The sequence below is a fragment of the Drosophila takahashii genome, chromosome 2R, assembly GCF_030179915.1.
Source record: "Drosophila takahashii strain IR98-3 E-12201 chromosome 2R, DtakHiC1v2, whole genome shotgun sequence".
NCBI lineage: Eukaryota > Metazoa > Arthropoda > Insecta > Diptera > Drosophilidae > Drosophila > Drosophila takahashii.
In genome coordinates, this window is record NC_091679.1 from 29,722,422 (window position 1) to 29,745,614 (window position 23,193).

At 42.2% G+C, this 23,193-nt stretch overlaps 1 protein-coding gene across 2 annotated transcripts; it reads left to right on the forward strand.

Moving 5' to 3' along the window:
- Window positions 1–2,804: 2,804 nt before the first annotated feature.
- Window positions 2,805–22,469, forward strand: LOC108064819 (RNA-binding protein asd-2). 2 transcript variants are annotated; one of them, XM_017152534.3, is made up of 8 exons: window positions 2,805–3,487; window positions 8,371–8,449; window positions 14,383–14,468; window positions 14,564–14,827; window positions 18,893–19,469; window positions 20,235–20,480; window positions 21,041–21,197; window positions 21,292–22,469. In XM_017152534.3, the coding sequence occupies exons 2-8, from the start codon at window positions 8,395–8,397 to the stop codon at window positions 21,389–21,391; spliced, it is 1,485 nt and encodes a 494-aa protein (XP_017008023.2). In that variant the 5' UTR covers window positions 2,805–3,487; window positions 8,371–8,394; the 3' UTR covers window positions 21,392–22,469. The 2 variants fall into 2 exon arrangements, with proteins under 2 accessions (XP_017008023.2, XP_070069976.1); XM_070213875.1 differs by lacking the exons at window positions 2,805–3,487; window positions 14,383–14,468; window positions 14,564–14,827 and having other exon boundaries at window positions 8,390–8,449.
- Window positions 22,470–23,193: the final 724 nt, after the last annotated feature.

The window sequence follows — 23,193 nt, forward strand, 5'->3', positions numbered from 1 at the left end:
ACCCGCGTCGATTCGATTGCTAACCAAGCGCTTTAACGGTCTGCGCCACGAGTACAGCTGGCCGGCAGCTGACAAGTTCTGGCATTGAACATTTTAATGTGCCAGAGCATGTGAAAACAACTATTTCTATTTTTTAGAAAAACTTTCTACTTTTTAGGAAATGTTTCTATTATTTAGGGTTAGCTTAATTTTAGGGTTAGGGCACTCATTTTTAGAAAAGGTGTTGCCAATATATTTTATTATTTTCGTTTGCCTTTCTATTTTTCAGAAAATAATTTCTAATTTTAAGGGCATTTTTTCTAGATTTTAGGGTGATTTTAGTTCATGGTAACCATTTTCTACATTTAAGAAAAACTTCCTGGATTTAAGGAAAACTTTCTTGACTTAAGAAAAATTTCCTTAGATTTAGAAATAACTTTCTTGTATTTAGAAAAAAGAAATTTTAATGGCGATTTTCTAAAATTTAGGGTTAAATTTATTTTGAGTGTAAAGTGAACCGAACTGACTTTGCAGTCCCCCAACTCGGGCATAAAATTGTTGCTGACATGTTTGCTCCGCTCCCATTCGCATTCACATTCACATTCACATTTGTATTCGTACTCGCTTGTTGAATTATGATTTTCTGCCTGGCCTGGCAAAGTGTCTCCATCTCGATGTCCCATGGCCCCGTAGACCCGGACTCGGTTTCTCCAGGCCAGGAAATCAATTAAAACTTTGCATCTTGTCAGGGGAGACATAGACCGCCCCCGAACTCCTAGCATCCCGAGACCCCAAAACCCCGAGTCCCGGACATGTTTTCGTGTGTGTTCCCGGCACATCAAACAAATGTCATCGCATGCTGAGCATCCGACAGTTAACTGCAATTAAACGTCATGGAATGCACAATTAATGCGCCAGGACGGCCGAGTAATGGATTTAAATTATGCACTTCAATGAGTTTGATGAAGGTCCTGTATTAGAGATGCTTCGAGAATCGAATTAAAGTCAAAGGTCTTGAATTTAAGTATAATAGTTCGCGAGGAAAAGGATAAAAAATATATTGAAAAAGAGAACCTACATTTTTAATTCCTGTCGAAAATTATTCTTTTTTATTTTTTTTCACAAAAATGTAAAAATTCCTCTAAACGAGATTTAATATTATACAATTTAATAATTCTATCTTAGACTTTAAAAAATTTACTAAGGTTAAATTCTTAAAATAAATTAATATTAAATATACTTTGAAAAGCACATCTCTAGCTGATACCATACTAACGAATTTGCAGCTCATTCAGGCATTACGAGTACAAATCGCTGGGGGCAAGAGTTTATTAAATTTTCTCAAGCCCTCGGACATTGTTTAGTTTCCGTTCGTGTTTAGCATTTCTTTCACCACATTTTTCTCGAAACTCGGGTTTTTTTTGAGATATAACCTCGTAAAACAGTTAGGCAAGCGTTGCAGTCGGGCCGGGGGCACAAATTTTAATTAGAGTGCGCCACGCAAACATATCCTCCCACATATAGCCTATAGAGTCGCCACCAAGGATGCGATACTTTCGGTCTCCGTTTCGCCCACAATGTTTATGTTTGTTTGTCATACATGGGAAAAGTCCCTGGTGCATTGAACGGTATCCAAATAGGACCCTAAAGCGTTTTGTATTCGGGTAAATTGGAAGCGGAGGTGGAGGTGGACGGTGAGGACACTATGGCCACGATAAACAAGGATGCATTTTTGGGGGGCCAGGAGAACCGAACTGCCGCTGTGGCCACGGTTCCTCCGATATACATATAGCATGTAGTCCCAGCAGTTCTTCTTCCTCTCTGCCATTCGTTTTCCTCTTTTTTTTGTTCCTGCGGTTCGAGAATGCTGCCGAAAACTTGAATGTAAATTTGCTTTGGCTTCGGTTGAAGGCAGCCACTGGAACACAATGTAAACCGCCCATTTCCCGCTCGCAGATCGATCGACTTGGTCGAAATGAGATTCTAGCATGTGGTCGGAGCATTTCTTTTTCGGGAGTTATGCAATTCGTTGTGCAAAGCATTTGCTTACACGAAAATTCAACGCTATTCTGGGGCCAAAAACGATGCTGTATTCAGGGATTATTGGAAAACATTTACCAAAGAAACTAGCAAATGTAACAAAAGTTCTTTAGAGTGATATTTAACTTTAAATATTTAACAAATATTTTTATTTATAAGTTTTATTCGTAGAGTCGACGAAGACAGGAAAGATACTTCTACTAAATAAAAAACAAATATTTCACATTACAAAGCATATTATTTAAGATATATTCTTTATAGGTATAAATAAGTTAAATACTTTGTATGAATTATGGGTTATGATCCAAAACCGACGGGTTTTATTTGAAAGAAATAAAAAGTTATAATATTTGTTCGTTAAGATTTAAGCTTAGCTTAAGATTCTTTAATCCTAAAATATGAGCAGCAGCCAAGCCATCCTTACCCCAAATGAGTATATTAAAATTTAAGACTTTCCGTCACTCCAGCCGGAATAATCTGGTAGTGCATCCCGGTTTCCAGGACGGATGAAGGCCAACCCGAAGCTGCCCAGATATCCACTTGGCTAGTCGCAGGGCAAAGTCGAGCCGAAAGTAATTATGGCCATGTGCATTTTAAAGTATAACGGAAATGCCGACGCACAGGACATGAGGACTGGACTGCATTATCGGATGGCTGTTCCCAGTATGGGATGGTTTGGTTTCGATGGCATTGCGCAGAATCGGCACCCAGCATCCACAGTTGTCAGTTTGTTGGGGTCTCCAGCAAGTTGGCCACATTCAGCTCCCGTCAGTTGCGCGTCGGGCTCTTAACGGAACGGTTGACCAACTCCGGAATGCGGTTCCCCCTTGGAGATCGGAGGAGTGCTAGATAAAGCACAAGCACAGAGACACACAATCAGTTGCCACCTTCAGGTGTTTGGCGCCAAGTTGGCCCAGAGAGACAAATTGTTTATCTTGTGTCAAGTGGTGTATGGCCACCCCTTCGGCCACCCACTTTAGCTACAACTCCAGTGAAAGTTTGTTGTCGCCATCTAGCCATCTCTCGTTCTGTGGCTACCATCTGTGGAGTGGAAAGAGTGGAAAGGAGTGGTGTGCCAACCGAAAACAGTTGGATCCTTGCGGTTTCGGGAAGCCGAAATCGGATGACATTATCTCCCACGGGCCGCGGGTCTGTTGTGGTGAATGTGGGAGTGAAGTGGAGGCAGAGGAGCCAGAGGAGGTGGCATGCTGCCGAGTGACTCGAAATTAAAAGCGGAACAAGGCGTCGCACCTTAGGCATGCATCTTTAATCAGGCCCCAATGAATTTCCGCGCGAAATGTTTACGGCCTATGAATAAGCAATGAAATAAGCGCTCCCGGGCATTTGTCATTTGGCAAAGTGAAAATTGAAGTGACTGTGAAAATTGACACAAATGTGCGTGAGAGTCGGTGTGGCGCAGGATTAAAGCAGGTCCACACTAATCCGGGCATAATTTCATCTTAACTAGGTAAATATTGGGTCACGTTCTGGTGTTCAGCCGTTCGGCAGTGTATGAAATGTGGGGCTCTTTCACACCTGTTACGACTTAATTACGGCACTGGGCTACAAAGTAACTGAATTATTCACCTGGAATGCGGCTCGAGTGGCTCGATGGCAGTATATTTACCAAAGCAAAAGTACAAATAGCCAGCGGGGGAAAATGTGTGTGTGTGTCCGATGTCCAAAGTCCAAAGTCCACAGTCCGCAGGACCAACAGGACTAATTCCCCCCGAGGCTGGTCGAATCGGAATCCTTGAGCGCGGGGGCCAGCAGTCATATAAACGAGAATGAATGAATGTAATTGCTTTTGATTTATCTCACTCTCATCGCCAACAGAGTGGAAGGCCATTTATTTGGTGATTTCCGCTCGGACCTGCAAAAATATAACTAATTCTGATAAATTATTACACAGATGATTATTGATGAACACTAATTTATTAAGTCAAGGCGCTTGGGAGCTCCAAGTAGGTAAGTAGGTGAATTGGGCGGGGGAAATCCCCCGTAAACCTCAACCTAAACCTCAAAACCTTCCGTTGGTTCGGCACAAAAAAAGGGAAATGGAATTTGGAATCATGAAATTATTTATGAAGGATGCCTGCGGGGGAGAAAGGACCTTTGGCATTGCCTTTTTCGGGTTTGCGGCCAACTTGTTCGAGAATAAAGGGAAAAGTTTTTACTTTTTGTGGCTGAATTATACATTTGGATGCATATTTGCTGCCCTGGCCGTATTATGTGAGGGACACGTCTATGAATTTGTTTTTCGCCTTTTGCCCAGCTTTAAAAAGCCAACTTTCCTGGGTCAGGACCCCCGAAAATTCCCACAGGAGACATACGACCACTGAGTAACTATTTTGTGCTTCATTAGAAGGGGGAAAAAGTCATGAATTCCAGATTAGGCGTATGATTAATGGTGGAGAACTGACCGTTGCCGGTTGGACCGATTTAAAATGCACACCCACATAAATCAATTTCTGAAATGCATTGGCATTGACACAGTGCAGCGCTGCGGGATTTTCGATTATGCGGCTTTGATAACCGCATCGATTAATCAACGGCACTTAAATGGCTCTCCGCCGATTTCGGAATTCAAAGTCCACGGACATTGCGTCAAATCAGTTCCGAGCTCTCGCAGCTCTTGATTGAGTATTTCCCGCAGTCGATTAAACATAGAAATTCCACGGGGCTTCCTTATTCTCCTTGGTTATTTTAGTTGAAAATACATTTCATTACTTCCATGCACCCGAAGAAAAAATACAATTTAACTTTAAAATGAGTGGGAAAAGAGAAATCCATTTTAATAGGTCGAGTTGATACGATTTATTCCGAGCTATATGCATTTTAGTTTAATGACCACGAAATAACGCAAAATTGGCTTAATTACCATAACGGCAGCCATTAAATATAATTGTCCTGTTTTATATGATGCAATCTTAAGAGGTTTTAATGGGTCGAATATATTTGTTTAACCATTCGCTTGTTCCTTTTAAGAATTCGATTCATAAAATTTATGTTTTCCAATAAATGTTGTTTAGAATTTATCTCTTTAGCAGAAAAACACTAGCAGCTTTCATTAAAATGTCGATTCAGAACGTTATATTTTGAATGAAAATACGAAAGGCCAACTTTGTTTTATTCTTTCAGTGCTTGGGGGCAGAAAAAATTGTTCCATTATTTTTTGAAATTAATTGGCCAACGCTTGTGAAACAATTTCCGGTCAGGAATTCCTCTAGCATTTAGGAGGCAAACACGGTCGAAAGGGGTGGATGTTCGCTGGGGGGATTGTTCGGCTGTGGTAGGGTGGTTCTCGGTTCTCCGTTCTCCGTTCTCTATTCTCCATTCTCCGCCACCGGGGCTCTGAGGCATTTTGAATATTTCATTTTCGCATTTTCATATTGACCAACTGGTCAAATAAATTCGAGGAAAACAAATAAACGAAGCAAGACTTTAGATGGAAGATGAAAGGTTGATGCCGCCCTCGATTTCTGGTTCCCTGCACTCGATCCGCTATGCATCGGAATCGGAATCGACATCGGCTGGTCGGGATTTATGGATTGTGGAATGTTGACACAATGCCCAAATAATTCAAATGTTGTGCGAATCTGCTGAAATATGTTATACATTCATTTACATGCAGATGCGAGCCCTTCGGCTTTTAGACGGATTTGACACGTAGCTGGTAAAATGGTAAAATGCAGATACAGAATTCAAGTGGGCCCGTTTCGCAGGATGAGCAACGGCTGCAGGATGGAAGGGATGAGATGGATGGGACGGATGTGGGCGTGGATATATGGGATACATGGAGTTTTCACCCTTGCCATGCATGTGCGAGTTTGTTTGTGTTGTGTGTATATTTGCATTTCCATTTGGTTTTTATTTTTCATTTTTCTGATGTTACTGTGACTGCAATATTCGCTTGAATAAATTATCCAGGTGAGCATGGCTCTGCATACCAAAGAGCAGCATGCCAAAGAGCCGAATATGCCAGATCGGACTTTAAATCAAAGGCAGGTTGTTTGGTAACTTAATTGTCTTCAATTGCAGCTGTTTGCCAATTGTGCAAATTTCTGTGTGGCAAAAGGGAAATGAAGGGAAAGGCGGAGGAACTTCCTGCAAGATAACGCCATTAATTTGGATTAATATTTCTTGTCTCATGAAGTGCCGCTCGGCAATCACGACTATCGCCGAAATCCCCCTCATTGTATTCAAATTTCTTTATCCCCCCACAATGTCCGTCCCAGTTTCCACAATGTCCCCGGGTTTACTGGGCCCTATATCTCCATTGTACCCCCCTTATTCCTCCCGTTTTTCCTCCTTTTCCAGCCACTGTCGCCTTCTTCGTTCGCTTTATGGTTCATGTTCATGTCTTCTTTATCTAAATCATCCAACTGTGTAAATATTTGCCTCGCTTCCTGCATTCCATCCTCGTTATCCTTAAATCGTGCGTGCCGAGCTATACAAAGACAAGCGAGTGGGAGCGAGAGGGGGCTGCAAGGTGGAAGGGAGACGGGAGAGGGGAGACGGACTCTCGAGGAACGGGAATGAATAAAGCAAACCAGCGATCCGGAGACCCACACCCATCAGCCCACCGACCGACTGAGAGAACCGACCTACTCTACACTGGGTTAAATTTTGCATAAGAAACACACGGCGGTCGCCTTTCATGCACAGTGGAAAAAGTCTGGGGAATAAAAGTAGGTTATTGTTACTGAACAAACTCAATTTCCTGAAATGAATTTGGTAGTAGGAAGAACATCACTCAAAACGCATTTGAGATTGTTGGAATATCATAGGTATCCCTTCTTAATATGGGAATTTTAGAAAAAGTTTATTTTGAAGGACCGTTAAAATAGCCAAATATCGATTGTAACTAATTATCATTTTACAGAAAAATAATATTATTGATATTTAATAGCGAGGTAATATAAATAATTTCTAACTAAACGCCAAACATTTTATATAGACTCATATGAAATACCCGTTTGTTTAAATTAAGTTCAATTTAACACCGAGCAGTTGAAGCTAATATTTGGCCTCCTTGTCTGAAAAATAACATTTACTTTGCCAAGACAAATATATTTAATTTTCGAACCACTGTGCGTAATTCCAACGGTAAACAATAATCGCAGCATTAATCTGAAACTGCGCACAAATCCGTCAAACTTAGTTGCGAAAACGGAGGAAAGCCAGAGTCCCAAAAGGAGAAAACGAAAAGAGACAAACAACAACAACAACTGAAACGAGGACTAAAAAACAAACACTGGCGCAGATTTTGGGGCGCTTTAACTGTCATTAATTTTAAGAACTTTAACCCACTTCTGCCCGTTATCGGGCGTCCATCAATTTTCCAGGTAACTTGGCTTTAATACAAAATTGACGAGCGGGGGCAGTATTGCGAAACAAATAGTTGAAATCATCCTGAAGTCCTGAAAGGCAATTAAGCAGCGTGACTGAGTGTTTTATGGCACTGAAAATTATACGACCCTCTCAGGTTTTATGATTTTATGCCCAGGCGGAGATTCTGAATCGTGGATGGATGCTATCCAGAATTTAATGGGGCGCACTGGCCAATTATCCCTTGGCACAAAGAAATCGGGGTCACCGCTTACGCTCCGACTGACTCACAAGGGTCCATGTACATCCAACGTATGTACTTCTCATGAGCATGAGTTCAGTTTGTTTCAAATATCGTCTCTCTTTTATGTCAGCCCTACATATTTGCTGACTGGGGAAACCGATACTCGACATTCGACACTCGAAATGGGGCAAATGTTTGGTTTCCATAGATGGATGAACGCATGAAGGACCCAGGATGAGAGTCAATCTCTGACGCCACTGAAACGCCATAAACAGAAGCAGAAGCAGGAAGAGATTGAGATAAAGGCCAGGGATCACCGGCAGCTGCAATCAATATTCATAAAGATTCGGAAAAGTTCACTCTACGGGGTTAGACAAACTTTCGATTGTCTTTTGGGGATATTGCGTAGAAATCGCTACCAACTTTGCCCGGGCTTATTTCATTATGGAACTTATCAACAGATTTGAGACAAAATTCCCCGTACCCCCGTGCTCGCATCCAACTTTCATAAGTATTTACCATGTTGGGGCGTTTTTGTCAGCTGCATTATGATAAAAATTTTCCAAAGTTTTCCTTAAGCTTTTTACACGGGCTTACCGCAAGATGTTGGCCAAGGGAAGGGGCCGGGCCAATATGGGAGAGGTGGCAGGGGAGGGGGCTTTTCAGCCTGGGAGGCGGAGACGGCTTAGCTGAAAACTTGAAAGGGACAAAATCCCTTTGGCCTCAAACTATTATTACATGCTCATATAGATTATTCACATTCTTTCACTTTGCAGTCACCGCAACAAAAGCAACAAAGGATGGATGCTAAGGCTGGCTTAAGTGCGCTGGAGGAAAGGTCCCTGAAAGGTTCAGGTATGTGGATTATATAATTGCCGACGAATGCCGAGAATTTGGCGCAGTCGATGACACAAATTGTCTACGACAAACAGTGCGGTTAAGAATTTAAGGACGCTTTATTTGGTTGTGAGAAGTGCGTTAGCATGCACAGAAACTAAATATCTTTGAGGATTCCTTGACAATAAATTCTTTTCTATTAATTTTATTTTTCTGGTAGGCTTAAATAAATTCGTGATATTTATATACAGTTAAAAAAATACTTTTAAATGGTTTTAACTTTAATTTGATTGTTTTAGTTAAAATAATTAAATCATCAAAACATCAATATTAAATTAAATTAGGTATATATTTAAACACTAAATTTTTAAGGCCTACAATTAAATTGGGATCATGAAGATTTCAAAATATGCAAGGCAGGATACCTAATATTCTTTACTATTATGGCACACTTGACGAATTCAAAACATTCTTTGAACTTTCTTATCGTTTCCCAATTTCAATCTCCTCTTTATGGAAAACAGATTTGTCGAGTTTCCAGAAATGTCAGCCATCGAATCGGTTGAGCTTATCTGCCGAATCAAGTTGCGATAAAGCGATTGAATCTTTTCCTTTTTTTATTTCACCAAATCTCCGGAATGTCCCTTCAGCTGTCTTATAGTTCCGAAACACAGGGTATATCCTTGTATAAGTTGGCAATGGGAATCGAACCCAGGAACGGGGAGCAGAGGATAGTCAAACAGAGTACAGAGTAAACGAGGGTGGAGCCACCACCGTTCTGTTTAACCACCTTCATATATGCTCTGAGGGCATTTAGAAAACCCCCGAACCAAACTCAAACCCCAACCCAGTCCCCAAATACCGCACACCACTCACCAAACGAATTTCCCGGCTCTACTGGATGGGGGAAATGTGAATTTTTTCTGCTATTCCACCTTTTCGACTTTCGACTTGTTTACGCAAAAGTTAAGGAAGGACATAAAAGCGAGCGGGCATCCTGGCATCCGTCGTAAAAACTGTCGTCGTCACACTGGCTGATACCGATAGGAAAATAGCGCCCATTTCTAGGAGCCTGCCTGGGTGGGGGGTTAAATTTAATCATAAACACACAGCAGTCGATTACGTCATGTGCGAAAACAAAACTATTTGTCGTCTTTGCCTTTCATTTGAACTCGGAACTCGGCTAAAAATTCGATTCAATCACAGGACCAGAACCAGAAACCGACCAGCTTAGCTTTAAAGGGAAGTAATACAAAGAAATCAAAATAAGAGGGTGGAAAACGTGTACGTATATCCATCAAAGCTGACTTTTTGTAGCTGTAGCTCCCTCTTTTGAGTCTAATCCGAGCAATACTGGAAAATTTAAACAAAAAGGAGAAAAAAATGGCTACATTGGATTACAGATTGTCGCCGGGGAGCAACGCAAAGCGGAGAGCAGAGAAACGAGCATAAAAAGGGGATATAATAAACAAGCAGAGAAGGCAGTGGCGGATGTTTAGTCTCCGCCCCCCTGAAAAACATGTAAGCTTCTGGGCAAAAGTTGAATCTGTTTTTTCTTGGTCCTGCTCTCCTTTTTATGATTATTTTTACTTTTGTTTCGGCTAACGAGACGCATTCCGTGGTAATCCGTCCCCGGGGAAATGTTAAACCAACGGCAGACGGACCAGAAGGTATCATTGGTATCGGTGTCCTGTCGAAAATCGCTTAAATGGACCATCAATGGTCCGGCCACGAGCCGAGAAATGGCCAAGGACATTAGCACTGACGAAATGTTGATTAAACTGGCAGGCCCTTTTGGGCCGTATTGAAATGGCCAGCGGTCAGTGGGGCAAGGGGGAAATCTCTTCCATGGAAATTGAATAATTTGCGCATACACACTTGACTCCCACGTGACCTTTGCCTAAATCCCCACGGAGAAAAAATTTAGTCCACAAAATGTATCTGTATAAAATTGAATTTATGATCTCAGCAGAAGAAACTGATTGGTTAGATCGAATAAGGTTAGCAAGGGTGTTAGAAAAATTAATATAATTAATATATTTTGCACATTTAAGTGCAATGGATTTATTCCGAAAGGCAATTATTCCCAAAGTATATAAAAACCGTTTAAAAAAATCTGCTGCGATAAAAAACTGCGATGAAATAATCTTTTTGAAGGCTTAAATTCACTTTGATATTTTTTTAACGAAAATTTTAATTGACTTACGAAATTCAGATCAAATAGCGAGGATTGAAAACAATTTTCGTATTACGTATACATTAATTTGTATTTCCCAAATGTAGTAGTTGTAGTGTACTGGAAATCCCGCGAGCCTTGAATGAAAGAAGTCTGAATACAATGACTATTTAATGTCATATTTAAAGAAGCCCCGAACTTTGTTTGTGAAATCTCAGCGGACTTTTGTGCCAGAAGTTCGGTGACACTCGTGATTGTTATATTCGGTTTTTCTGCGTGCAGTCAGGTGCCAGAGGTAGGGGAAATAAAAGGCTTATATATCATGCCCAAGACAGCGTCATCGCTCTGAAGAGGGTTTTGCCAGGCATTTTCCAGGGGTCGGGGGTGTTGGCTCAAGTGCCTGCCCCCAGGGCAGCGACTGGGGAAAGCGGGGGACTCGGATGAAGGACTCCGTAGTAGGCAGCAGCCCAGGACAGTGTTTTCCGCTTTTCCGGACGAGCAAATGACCCGGAAAGGCCAAACGAAGGCGGCGCGCAAAAGGAAAATGCGGAAAATATGGCATCGGACGGGCGGCAAACAAAACACAGGGAATAGGCAACAAAAAGTGGCAACGGAAACAATTGCAGTGACTGAGCAAATGTTTAGCAACCTGCCCCGAGGGATGCACGATGGCGGAAAAGCCAAGGAAATGCCGAGGAAAACCCGTAAAGGGGGGAGGGATATGGGGGGAAATGTTAGTTTCTAAAGTCTGTGGCTGCGGCAAGTTGATATTTAAATCTGATTTACACCCTCAAGTGTTTAGTCAAGTGGCAGTGGTCGCCGCCCATTCAGGACCTGAATCGCTGCCAGGACTCACTCGCTGCATTCCGACGGCCAAATCCTTGTGGGCGGGGCACCTGGTGGCCTGAAATGCATACCTAATTACGTTAATGGCCGTCCTGGCCATAAATTAGTGGAGATTAGGCGGCGGCCGCCAAATTCGCTCGCACCTTCTGGCCAGAACCGAAACTCTGCCAAATTGAACTGAACTGAGAGCGGGCAGAAAGTTTCGCGATTCGCGATGGCGGATGAAATAATAATTATTGGCATGGCTGTGAGCGAAAAAGTAATTATTACTATTATTGCTCTTTCGGGGCTGTGCAGGTAAATCAATAAATTTACATAATCATTGTGTAAAAGACCAATTAATGGCGCTTTAAATGCAAGATGGACAAAGGTATTTTCCACTGGCCATTAATCGATCCGCCGAATGGTGCGAAAATATATGTTTTAATTAAGGCAAATATGCATAGATTACCTACTTTAAATAAGGGCAAAAGTAAAACGTTATTTCAGGCGAATTTAATTGCTGGCAAAATGGCGCTAATTGAAAAGTTCGTGCCGAGGGAAAACAAGAGCACAGCTCTCCTGGTTTTCATGGCTTTCCCCTCCAATAAGCATTACAAACAGTGTTGAATGAAATGGAAATTAATCTAATTTCTGTGGGACAAGCGGCCAGGAGGAGAACACGGATATCCTTTTAGGATATTCCACCTCGGACTGATGAGCGTAATTAATCAAGCCGAAGTATGAATACTGATTTCCCCCGGGGCAGGCTGGATCTGCGAATCTGTTTTGTGCTCTGTTGTGTTTTGTTTTGCCTCCGAGGCAGCATAAATATTATGATGATGGCCGGTCCGCAATGCCAAACAATTAACACAGATCTGTGCTTTCACCTACTTGCATTTGTGCCACCGCCTGAAATAGCATCCCCTTTCCTCTTCCACCTACCCATTTTCGCCCACCTGGCTGAAGCCCATCAGAGTGCTCTTCGCTGACAACTGCCAGCTACTTATGCATGTTGCTGCCACTGACAAGAAGCAGCCAGAGAGACAGAAAGGCCGTTCGCAAGGAGGCGGCGGGGCGGTCGAAGGTGGGCGGTAAGCAGGTAAAAAGCGGGGTCCAGTGATGTCAGCTGCAGATTACAAAAAGAAAGGACTTTGAGTAATGGGATATTCATTGGAATATTTTGAATCTTCAATAGCAATTAACCCACTTTTCTGATGCTCGCAAGGGCAGTAAATGTTTGAAAGAAAGACTGAAGAATAAACAAAGAATATTTTATTTAAAACGTATGCGAATTTGAATATTGTTAAATTAGGATCGTATATTTTATGGGATATTTTTAATGTTAAGTTAAAATGTTAAAAAAAATAATACTTGAAAGGTTTTTTGCGGATAGATTGTAGATGAGATATTCGGTTTAATGTTTAAATAGATACTGGGATCATCTTTTGAAATGGTTATATTTTGGCTACAAAATAGCCGAGTTGTCTGCACAGTTGCATGCAAATGTTGCATTTCGTGCAAAAGGCAACGACAAAAGGTGTTAAGAAAGCCATTTCGCCTGCTAATGAGTGACGATGCCTCTGCCTCTGAGTGTGTGTGTGTCTCAAGGTGTGAGTCGGTGTGTGCTCCCCCGCTTTCTCCGCCCCCTCCCCCTCCCTCTCCCTCTGCTTCTGTTTGTGTGTCCCCATGAGTCCTTGCCAGGACTTGAGCCCGAGCTGAAGAGCAAACAAAAATGTTTTCATGTTTGGGCCTGTCAACAGATTTATCCAACCCCCCTGTCCGCCCTCTTTTTCGGGTTTGTATATGTTTGTGTGTATGCAGAAGCATTTTGCTTAATTAGTTACAAACAGCTGAAACTGAGAGGAGGCTCCGAGGAGCGAAAGGCGGAGAAAGGAGAAAGGACTCGCATCTTTGGCTGTCTTTAAGGCTCCGCCAAATGTTTACAAATGTCGCAGCGTCTGCTGCGGGCAGCTAAAGATACGGATACAGCTACAGATACAGATAAAGATGCCAGATAGGAGATACTGGGAGGTGAGAGGGCGTGAAGGATGTGAAAATGCGAAAGTGCGGATGTGTGGGCAGGTGACACAAGTCAGCTCGAGATAATCCGATGAACTCTCCGCCTGTAGCATACTTATGAGGGCAGCTGGTGGCGTGAATAGTGCGCAATATAGACATTTATTCACTAGGCTGCAGCCGGCTGCATTCAGCAAATGAATGGAGTAATCTTGGGGTCCTTCCACACAATTTTAAAAGGCGAAATCTCAATTAACTAGCGCTGAATTCATTTAAATAAAATTTGGTGTGATAATATACTTGTTTGTCTTTAAAAGCTTAAAAAAATACAGATTTTTGTATTAATATTAGTTGGAAAAAATATTAAAGTGTTCCCTCGTTTAATATGCATAATGCATTTTTATTACTTATTATTTGACCTAATTACAGTTTAATTAAATTAAATTGGCATATTTCACGCCAGAGTTTAAGCATGAAACTTAAATGACATCAGCAACCTTATTACAATAAAACCAAACAAATGTATAATTACTTGTAACATATTTTTCATTTCCTTATTCCTGCACAAAAGTATTAAAAATCGTATGGTGCGCAACTTAATACTTTGGGCTTTGTTCCCTAGAATAACGAGCTTTTCATTTATTTAATATCTGCTCGTCAAACTTTATATAAAAGGGATTTATTACGAAACTTATTAACTCAATTTACATGTTGGAAATAATAGAGAAATGTAATATTTGTTTGGAATGCCTTTACCTTTTGTGTGTTATTACTGTTTACATTTCACAAATTTGATACTTTCTCCAGGGGGCCATTAAGCACTTAACTTCTTATCCCTTCTGACCATATAACATGCCTCCATAAAGTTAAATTACACGTTTAATTACACGCACATTAAGCTGAATGCAATTTCCCGTTTGCCATCCCGCAGAGAAACTCAAAATGCTGGACATCACTCGCGACAAGCCGGTGAAGGTGGCCGTCAAAGTGGCGGTTCCAGTGCGGGATCACCCCAAGGTAGGTTGAGCAGGAGAAGGAGGAGGAGCTCCATGGAAGGCTGTTAACGGAGGGTAAACATTTTCATTGCATTTCCCTTTGTGTGGCCGCAACAGTTCAATTTCGTGGGCAAGCTGCTCGGCCCCAAGGGCAACTCGATGAAGCGCCTGCAGGAGGACACCATGTGCAAGATGGCCGTCCTGGGACGCGGATCGATGCGCGACCGGCGGAAGGAGGAGGAGCTGCGCGGCAGCGGCGACAGTCGCTACGCCCACCTCTTCGAGGACCTGCACGTCGAGATCTCGACCTTTGCCGCTCCGGCGGAGGCCCACGCCCGGATCGCCTACGCGCTGGCGGAAGTGCGCCGCTTTCTGGTTCCGGTGAGTCAAGTCGAGTCAAGTCGGGCCATCGTTTTGGGTCATTTTTTGGGGCACCTCCCTCGGCATTGTTTGTGTTTAATACCCATTAATGATTAAAGTTTCGTGCGCTCCCCGGGCAGGCAAATGAGCATCTTTAAGTTTGCCGCGACACGGGTCTTAAAGTTATGGCAGCACGGAGTGCACTCGCACAAAAAGTGCTCTTCAATTCGGAAGTGCAATTGAGAAATCGAAAGACACTTGCCGTAACTGGTAGAAATGGTAATGCAAAACAATAGGGCTTAAAAAAAATAATAAATATTAATATGATTTCCCTTCAAAAGATCAATACTATCGAATCATTATTGTGAAAAAATCGATAATTTTAATAATTTCTACAAAGAAATAAATAATTAAGGTTAAGGCTTTGACATACTGATATTTATTGAGTATTTAAGATTAAAGCAGAATAATTTCAAGAAAAGAACATTTCTTTAATGGTTTTATAAAGTTACACACTATTTTCAATTTATAAAAAAGTTATATTTCAAAACTAGAAAATTCCAGCAAGTTTAGATTACGATATGTATGATTTTTAAAACATAAAACAATAATGAAAAAGTGGTTAAAGACGAAATTGGAACAAACTGTTTAATAATGTTGATCATGAATGTGCTTAAAAAGTGTGTTCCCTGGCACTAACATTTTTCCGAATGTCATGTTTTAGGGCCAATTTGGTTAAAACTTTCGAAAACTGTGCTGTTTTGACGAAAGTTTTCCGAACTCACTGACGACTTTAATTAAAGTCAAATTTGTGAAAGTCATGGCAAATAGTTTTGGGAGTGTAGGAGCGCAGAACGGGGGACTAAGGACTGAGGACCGAGGACTGAGGACCAAAGACTGAATACTGAGGACTGGAGCTGTGCTCACTGCTCCAAGGTTGTGCTCGTTATCGACTTCAGCTTCCGTGTTGCTCGTGTTCGCGTGGCATGCAGCGGGTTTCCTGCTCTCCGCGCTCGCTGACTAAATTGCATTGTGCTGTAATTACATTTGCCACCCACTCCCTCTCGACACTCGACTGGTCTCCGCCCACTTGGCTCGGAAAATGGGGAACTTGGCTGGCATCTTCCTTTTGGCCATTGTGCGGCGCTCGGCACGCCATCGCCATCGCCATCGCCACATCGCCATATCGCCATGGCCAACACTATTGCCATTTTCTGGAGCCCTCGTGTGTGGGGTGGATTTTCCTCTGGCCTCCTCCACTTGAGACACAAATGTTAAGCGCTTACTATCTGCAGCCTGCAGACGGGGATAGAGGCAGATTGGGAGTCCTGGAGGCGGCACGTCCTGGTTATCATCCTCACTTGCCCGGCGCCGGCATACTTTATTTATACATCTTCTTTAAGATGCAGGCAGAAATGTGGGGAGTGGACACGGAGCAATTTAAACGGCATGCCGGGGCCATCTATATCTGGGGTGTACACCCCCGTGTGTACAGCAGTTGCAGCATCCGAGAGAATTACAAATGAGCGCAATATATTCTGCTTATTGCAAATTATAGCTTAAGACCCGGGCTTTGATCTATAATTTCCCACAAAATTCAATTCTCACCTTAAACACACACATAAGCGAGAGGCATTGTTTCGAAGTCCGGACGACGGCAGGGTTCCCACATTATTACCACCTTAAGCTGGGGAGGATGAGGATGTTGATGTTGATGCAGAGTTTGAAGTTGGGTAATCTAATATATTGACATCCCGGCCGACCTTTGACTGGCAGCTGTTGGCAACATTGAGACTGCCTTTGCAGACTTTCGCCCCTCTGAGTTATTCCGATCTGATTACACACGACGAAAATTTGCATAGAAATTATTTGATATCCCCCATTCGGGGCGAAGACAAAGGCGATGAAAGAAGAGACTGTTTCAATTTAGATAAATTGCTGGGGTTACTTTGAGGTGTGTGTGGGCCCTTTGGGATGTGAATCTCTCTGCGAATCTCATCTGTGACATATTTAAGCCTCGCCCACCTGGCGGGAAATTGTTTATGGCATCTGCAATCACGATTTATGTTCGCAAGCGAGTGCCATAAAAGGGCCGTCTTCTGTGGGTACTAAAAAGAGCGTAGAAAAACCAGGAGTGGCAGATAAATAAACATACAACATGCACACGCATATGTTGAGTACGATTCGTTTGCAAATTCAGAGATATTCATAAGCGAGTTAGTTGGTTAATGGGGTTGATGAAATGTGTATCTGGAGTTTCCGGCGTGCGTATATCTATAGCAGCCAGGCTGACGCCCCCAGCCACACCCACTCCACTGCCACCCACATAATTGCATTAAGCACTCACAGATACCCAGATACACACACATATACCCATATGTATGTATCCCGGGGGGCAGGAATGGATTCCGCTCAAAGGGTGTTCCACCGGCGACACATGAAACGTGGCTGCGCACAAACTTTTAATTGACATCCAATAAAATTCGCATTTATTGCCAACGACGGCGGCCAGGGAGACGTGTATTAAATTTAATTGCTCGACTGAGGTGCTCCTGTGGTCTCACAACCACTACTAATCCCATCAGTGATGGACAGGATCTCGGTTAACTCCTCAGAATTGCTTTAGGTGTCTTTGTACTAGAAGCAAAAAGTTTTAACCATCAGCAGCAAAATATTTTAATTTTTTAGCTATTAAACTATTTTACACTTCTAAGTGGATAAAGTGGTTGAACATTGGATTGGTTTTTGAACGATACAGACATTGTCTTCTTGCACTAAAAACAGTAAACACAGCACAGAGAAAAAAACGGAACAATATGAAACTGATATTGTTTCATATCAATTTTTCCATAACAAAATGGTATGATTTCATATCAATATGGTACAAAATCATATGTTCGGAAATATCATTTTGATATGAAAACAGATGGACCGAAATTGATATGAAACAAGAGAGAACGCTATAGTCGGGTGCCCCGACTATCAGATACCCGTTACTCAGCTAAAGGGAGTGCGAAGGAGATGGAGAAAAACTTTGGTCCGCCGTAACTTTTTAACGAATGGTCCGATTTAAAAAATTTCTTCTACATTTCGATAGGTATTGATAAACACAATAACACTGCATTTTTACTTTTCCAAAATATTGAAATTTTTAAAATCGTATATTAGCGATTGTGGGCGTTAGAGGGGGCGTGGCACCCTTTTGAAACAAACTTGCGCTGCGTAGGAACTCCTAGAATCTGCATGCAAAATGTCAATCTTCTAGCTTTTATAGTTTCCGAGATCTCAGCGTTCATACAGACAGACAGACAGACAGACAGACGGACAGACAGACGGACAGACGGACATGGCTAGATCGACTCGGCTAGTGACCCTGATCAAGAATATATATACTTTATGGGGTCGGAAACGCTTCCTTCTACCTGTTACATACTTTTGCACGAATCTAATATACCCTTTTACTCTACGAGTAACGGGTATAAAAATACCCGATGGATGATTATTTTTGGTATTTTTTTTTCTCTATGAGGGAACTAACCAAGAACTTTATACTCAATTGAGAATTTTATTACGCAAAATATAATAAAGTATATGAATGCTCACTTTAAAAATTGTCAAAAAATATGTATACTGAAATTTAGTGCAATTGTGCTCTTTATAGGGGAAACTTCAACGGGAAAATGGGATCAATTATACTCCATATGAGGTTCTTTATGAAATTTGTAGTTACTTTAAATTGAGATTACAAATAATTTATTAATATGTGAGTACACTTTTAATTGACTAATTTTCTCTTTGTACAATCTGGAACATATAAGTACATTAAATAAATTTAATTTTTAATTTAATTTTTTCATAGTTCACTCATAACTGAAGTGACTCGTAGAGTTAGTAGCTCATATAGTTCCACTCATGCAGGTCTCGGATGAATACTACTTGAAAAGTAATGTTTCTTGATTCCAATGTCCTGTTCCGCAATGACATTTCCAACTGAGTGTCGCTTGATTTTCTGCCCTGGGCCTTTGGGTTTACTTCGGACAAACCACTACCCTTCCCATAACTGAATCGCTCATCTCTTCACCGCAGGACTACCACGATGACATCCGTCAGGAGCAAATGTGGGAGATGCAGGCGCTGACGTCCACGCCAGCACTGGGCGCCCACTCGCTGGAGGATTCGCAGAGTCCCACCATCAACACCAGTAGTCAGGTGGGCGGTGGGTGTGGTGCCACCGCCTCCTCCTGCAGCGGGGCCAGTGGGCGTGGCCTGGGCGGCGGACTGGCGGACATGGACACGTCCAACGATGACAAAACGGAAGATGCCAGCGGAATGGAGTGCCTGTCGGCCGTCGACAAGCTCGACTGCTCGTCCAGCTGTGCCAGTCTGGGAATCACAGGAATCACGACCATCAGCACCACCAGCTCCGAGCATCCGCATCCGCATCCACATCCTCACCAGCACCACGCGCACCTGCACCCCACTACACACGCCCACGGAAACCAGCAGCAGCAGCAAGTGCACCACCAACAGCAGCAGCAGCAGCACCACCATGGCCACCACTTCCACCAGCTGTTGCAACAGGCCCACGGAGGAGCCAGTGCAGCGGCGGCTGCCTGCGGGGAGCATCTCTCCGGACAGGCGACTCCGGCAACGGCGGCGGCACGTAAGTGGACTCCATCCGAATAGTGGCTTTGGCAAAGCCGAGCTGGGACCGAGACTATTAATTGGAAATTACTGCCCTCCCATTGATGTAGTGCCTGAATGTGAATGGGCCAGTGAACATAATCCAGCTCCAGCCGAGAGTCAGGGCAATTGAAGCTTAAACACACTCTCTGTGCGGATGATATGCCAACGCCAAGGGCTATTCATTATTTCTTAATTTACGTAATTGCAACTTAAATTACATATTCATTGGTGGTCTTTGCTCTGTTCAGTTCATTGCCAACATAGACCTGTGTATTCACCGTCATTTTGTATGCAGTATGAGTGTCGGAATTACAGAAATCCGAACTAAACGTGAAAATTCAGGTCATATGAAAGTTAAATATTATGAGGTCTTTGAGTTTTCAAGACAAACACTATGATAATAATTAGATACCTTAAATATTGTAGGTATAAGAAATATGCATAGCCTTTTTAGATTATTTTATAGGCTGACTTTCATTTAATAGAGGTCTACAAAGGTCCTTAATATATTACATAACTTGGTTTTTAAATTCCAAACGAAATTAGCCTAAGCTCAAAAATGGCTTATAATCCAATTGATCGAAGAAAAATGCAATTTAATCTTTGAAAGTGATAGCCCCTCTGAAAGAGAACTCTAAGCATCGGTGACCAGAGTCAGGCTCCTTCTCCCTTTGCTGAAAGTAATCCTCCAGCTGCCACTCATCCCGTTCTCTTCCCATGTCCGCCGTCAATCCACCCACAGTGCACACCACAGCCATGGCAGTGGCACTCCAGCATCAGCTGACAGCCGCAGGAATCGGAGGACTCCTGAAGCCGGCCACCGGAGTGGGGGCCACCATGGCCGGGCTGCCCACCACCCAGGCGGGTGCCGCCGCCCTGCAGTTGTCCGGCGACGGGGAGTCATCCGGATCGACGCTCACGCTGCTGGAGCCACCGGGCACCGCCCTCCTGCACCCCGCTCTGCGCAACGTCAAGACCATCAACATAGGTGAGTAGTCCTGCAGTCGAGGCATCGACTGAAACCCAATCTCAGTTACTGAACGAAGAAAACTCAATGGCAATTAAGCGAGTAGTTCGAAAGATACTATAAGAAATTTAAACTGAGCTATACAGATAATGTATACAACATACATTTTTTTAATCTCAATGTATAACTTGGTTTAATTGTTGCACTTGAAGGTTTATAGTTCTCGTGAAATTTAAAGAAATGGTTAAAATACAAAATTGATCTTTTGAAAACCAAACATTAATTAAAATAGATTTTTTACCAATAACAAATTTTAAATTTAATAAGAAGTTTTTTATATAGGTTCTATATTTTTTTCAGAGGGAATAGTGCAATAGAATGTATTTTATGTAATTAATTACCTATTTAGGGCCGTTTTCTCGTACGTTTGTACAATTTAAAGAAAGAAAATCGCATGGAAAATCAGAGTTTTAACCCTAATTTAAATTTAACAGAAAACGGCCCTTAATAATATTAAAACATAAGGAAATATGCGTATGCAGTGACTACATCTTGGTGATATTTTTCTCTCTGTGTGCCAGGTGGCGGCCTGGGCAGGAAGCGCCCGTTGCTAGGGGTTCCCCGCTCCGGAATGAATCCCACCAAGCGCACGGTGATGAGTCTGCTGGCCAGGGCCAAGAATTCGCAGGCGCTGCACTCGGTGCGCCAGCCCATGGTGACGGCCACCAGTTTCGCCGAGTGAGTTGATCCAACCACGTTCTCCGATTACGCGGTTTTCAGGGGGGGTTCAGGGGAATACGGGAACTCATTAATTTTGTTTGGTTTGTTCTAGACCCTTGCAGATGCTGACCTCCCCGTTCATCATTCCGCACCAGGCGGTGGACCAGCCGATCCTGGCGCTGTCGAAGGAGAGCCTCGCCCAGGGCGTCTAACCCAGTGACCTGCTCCACCTGCAGCTGCCCAGATAGACCAATCTGACCGATTACCACCTGCCCCGCCTCCCCCTTTCGAGGACACGCGAGAGTCTCGAGGAGATTACCGAATATTACCAGGCGATGTTTGCGTAGTCGAGGCGTACTTTCCATTTAGTAAGGCTATACCGATCTTTAGGGACTAACTGTGAACTTATCCGAGCGAAATCTCGAGCTCGTGCTACACGATTTTATTTTTTACAGAGAATAAACGGAGCGTCTATTTGCAATGCGATGTTTTATTTCCACAAATGCAAATGCAAACCTAGGCAAACAAAAATCGAAAAGCGAAACGTTCGATCTAAACCTTAAACAAATTGAAACCTAAAATTAGTGTCAAATTAAAATGAGAGCAACTTCAATAGAAATAAATGTAAACGCAATTACTTTAAACAAATTACTTTAAATCCATATACACACAAATACGAATGCGAATGCAGATACCGAACACGAGTACCAAAAAAGATATATATACAATACATACGAACACGTATACAAGAATATACAAGAATAAATATGTGTGTGTACTTAAATCTATATTAACTTAAGATTAAACCAAACGAAACTACTAAATTAATGAGATAAAACAATAATTTTAAAGTATTTTAACAGCCACAAAACGAAGACAAAGTCAAACCAGAAAGAAATGAAAAGAAAAGAAAAGATAGGAAAATGAAAAGGAAAGTAGAATGATATAGGAAAGTTGAGGTAGAACCCCCGATCAGAGAGATCCCACCGCCTTCAGCTTGCGTTGCCTGATTGATTCCACATTGAGTCCCCTCAGACCCAAAGCTACAGCTGATAGATATGATAGTTCGGTTTCAGTTTTAGACCACGAAGTTTCAGAACATCGAAAGCAGCGATCGCCTACAGAGTTATATTTTTTCGGTTCAGATTATATATACACGCACTTGATACTTGAGGATAACGAATGGAAAGGTCTTTGGTCTGATTCCCCTCCACTCCGCTGCGATGCTTCGATTAAATGTATGAATTGACATTCAAGCTATAGGAATTTGATCTCACAGTTATCTGTCGAGCGTACCGACCATTCCAGCAGATTCCACGTCGTGAGTTCACTTTAGCCCCCAGTTACTTTGTTGACTGTGCACCAACCACATAGTTCTTAAATAGCGTTAACCGATATACAATAACAAACATTACTCAATAAATGTTCACAGAAAGTTTAATCAAAAAAAAAAACAAAACGAATATTTACAGCGTAAAGTAATAGTAAAAGTAAAAGCAAAAGTAAAGTTAAAGCAAAATATTGATGTTCAAAGAAAGCAAATCCGTGAAAGGTCCTAATCATGTCATTAATGTAGATGTCAAATATGCAAAACGAATTAAATAATTAAACCAGTCTTAAATGTGAAAAATTTCAGCAAAATTCCACCACACCACCAAAAACCACAAAAAATGCCACCACCACCACCAACACAGCTTCGAGCTATTCACAAATAAAATGCAATATTTTAAAAATAAATGTTAAAGAGTTTTACTCCCTGGTTTTGATGGCAAGCATAACCAGTTCTTACACTTTATGCTTGCTGGTTACATAAAAAATAATACGGAAACGCACTCTCGGGAGGGAATGTCCCTGGCAACTATTAGTTCCGGAAATCCAGCTTTATCCACCTGACTCTTCTCTGTGGCTGCGTTTTATGTGCTCCGTTTTACTATGCACAAAATAGCTCAGGTGAGAAAGATATAAGCAGACTGGAGCAGCTTTAAACTGAAAAGTTTCATGTAACGTAAAGGTA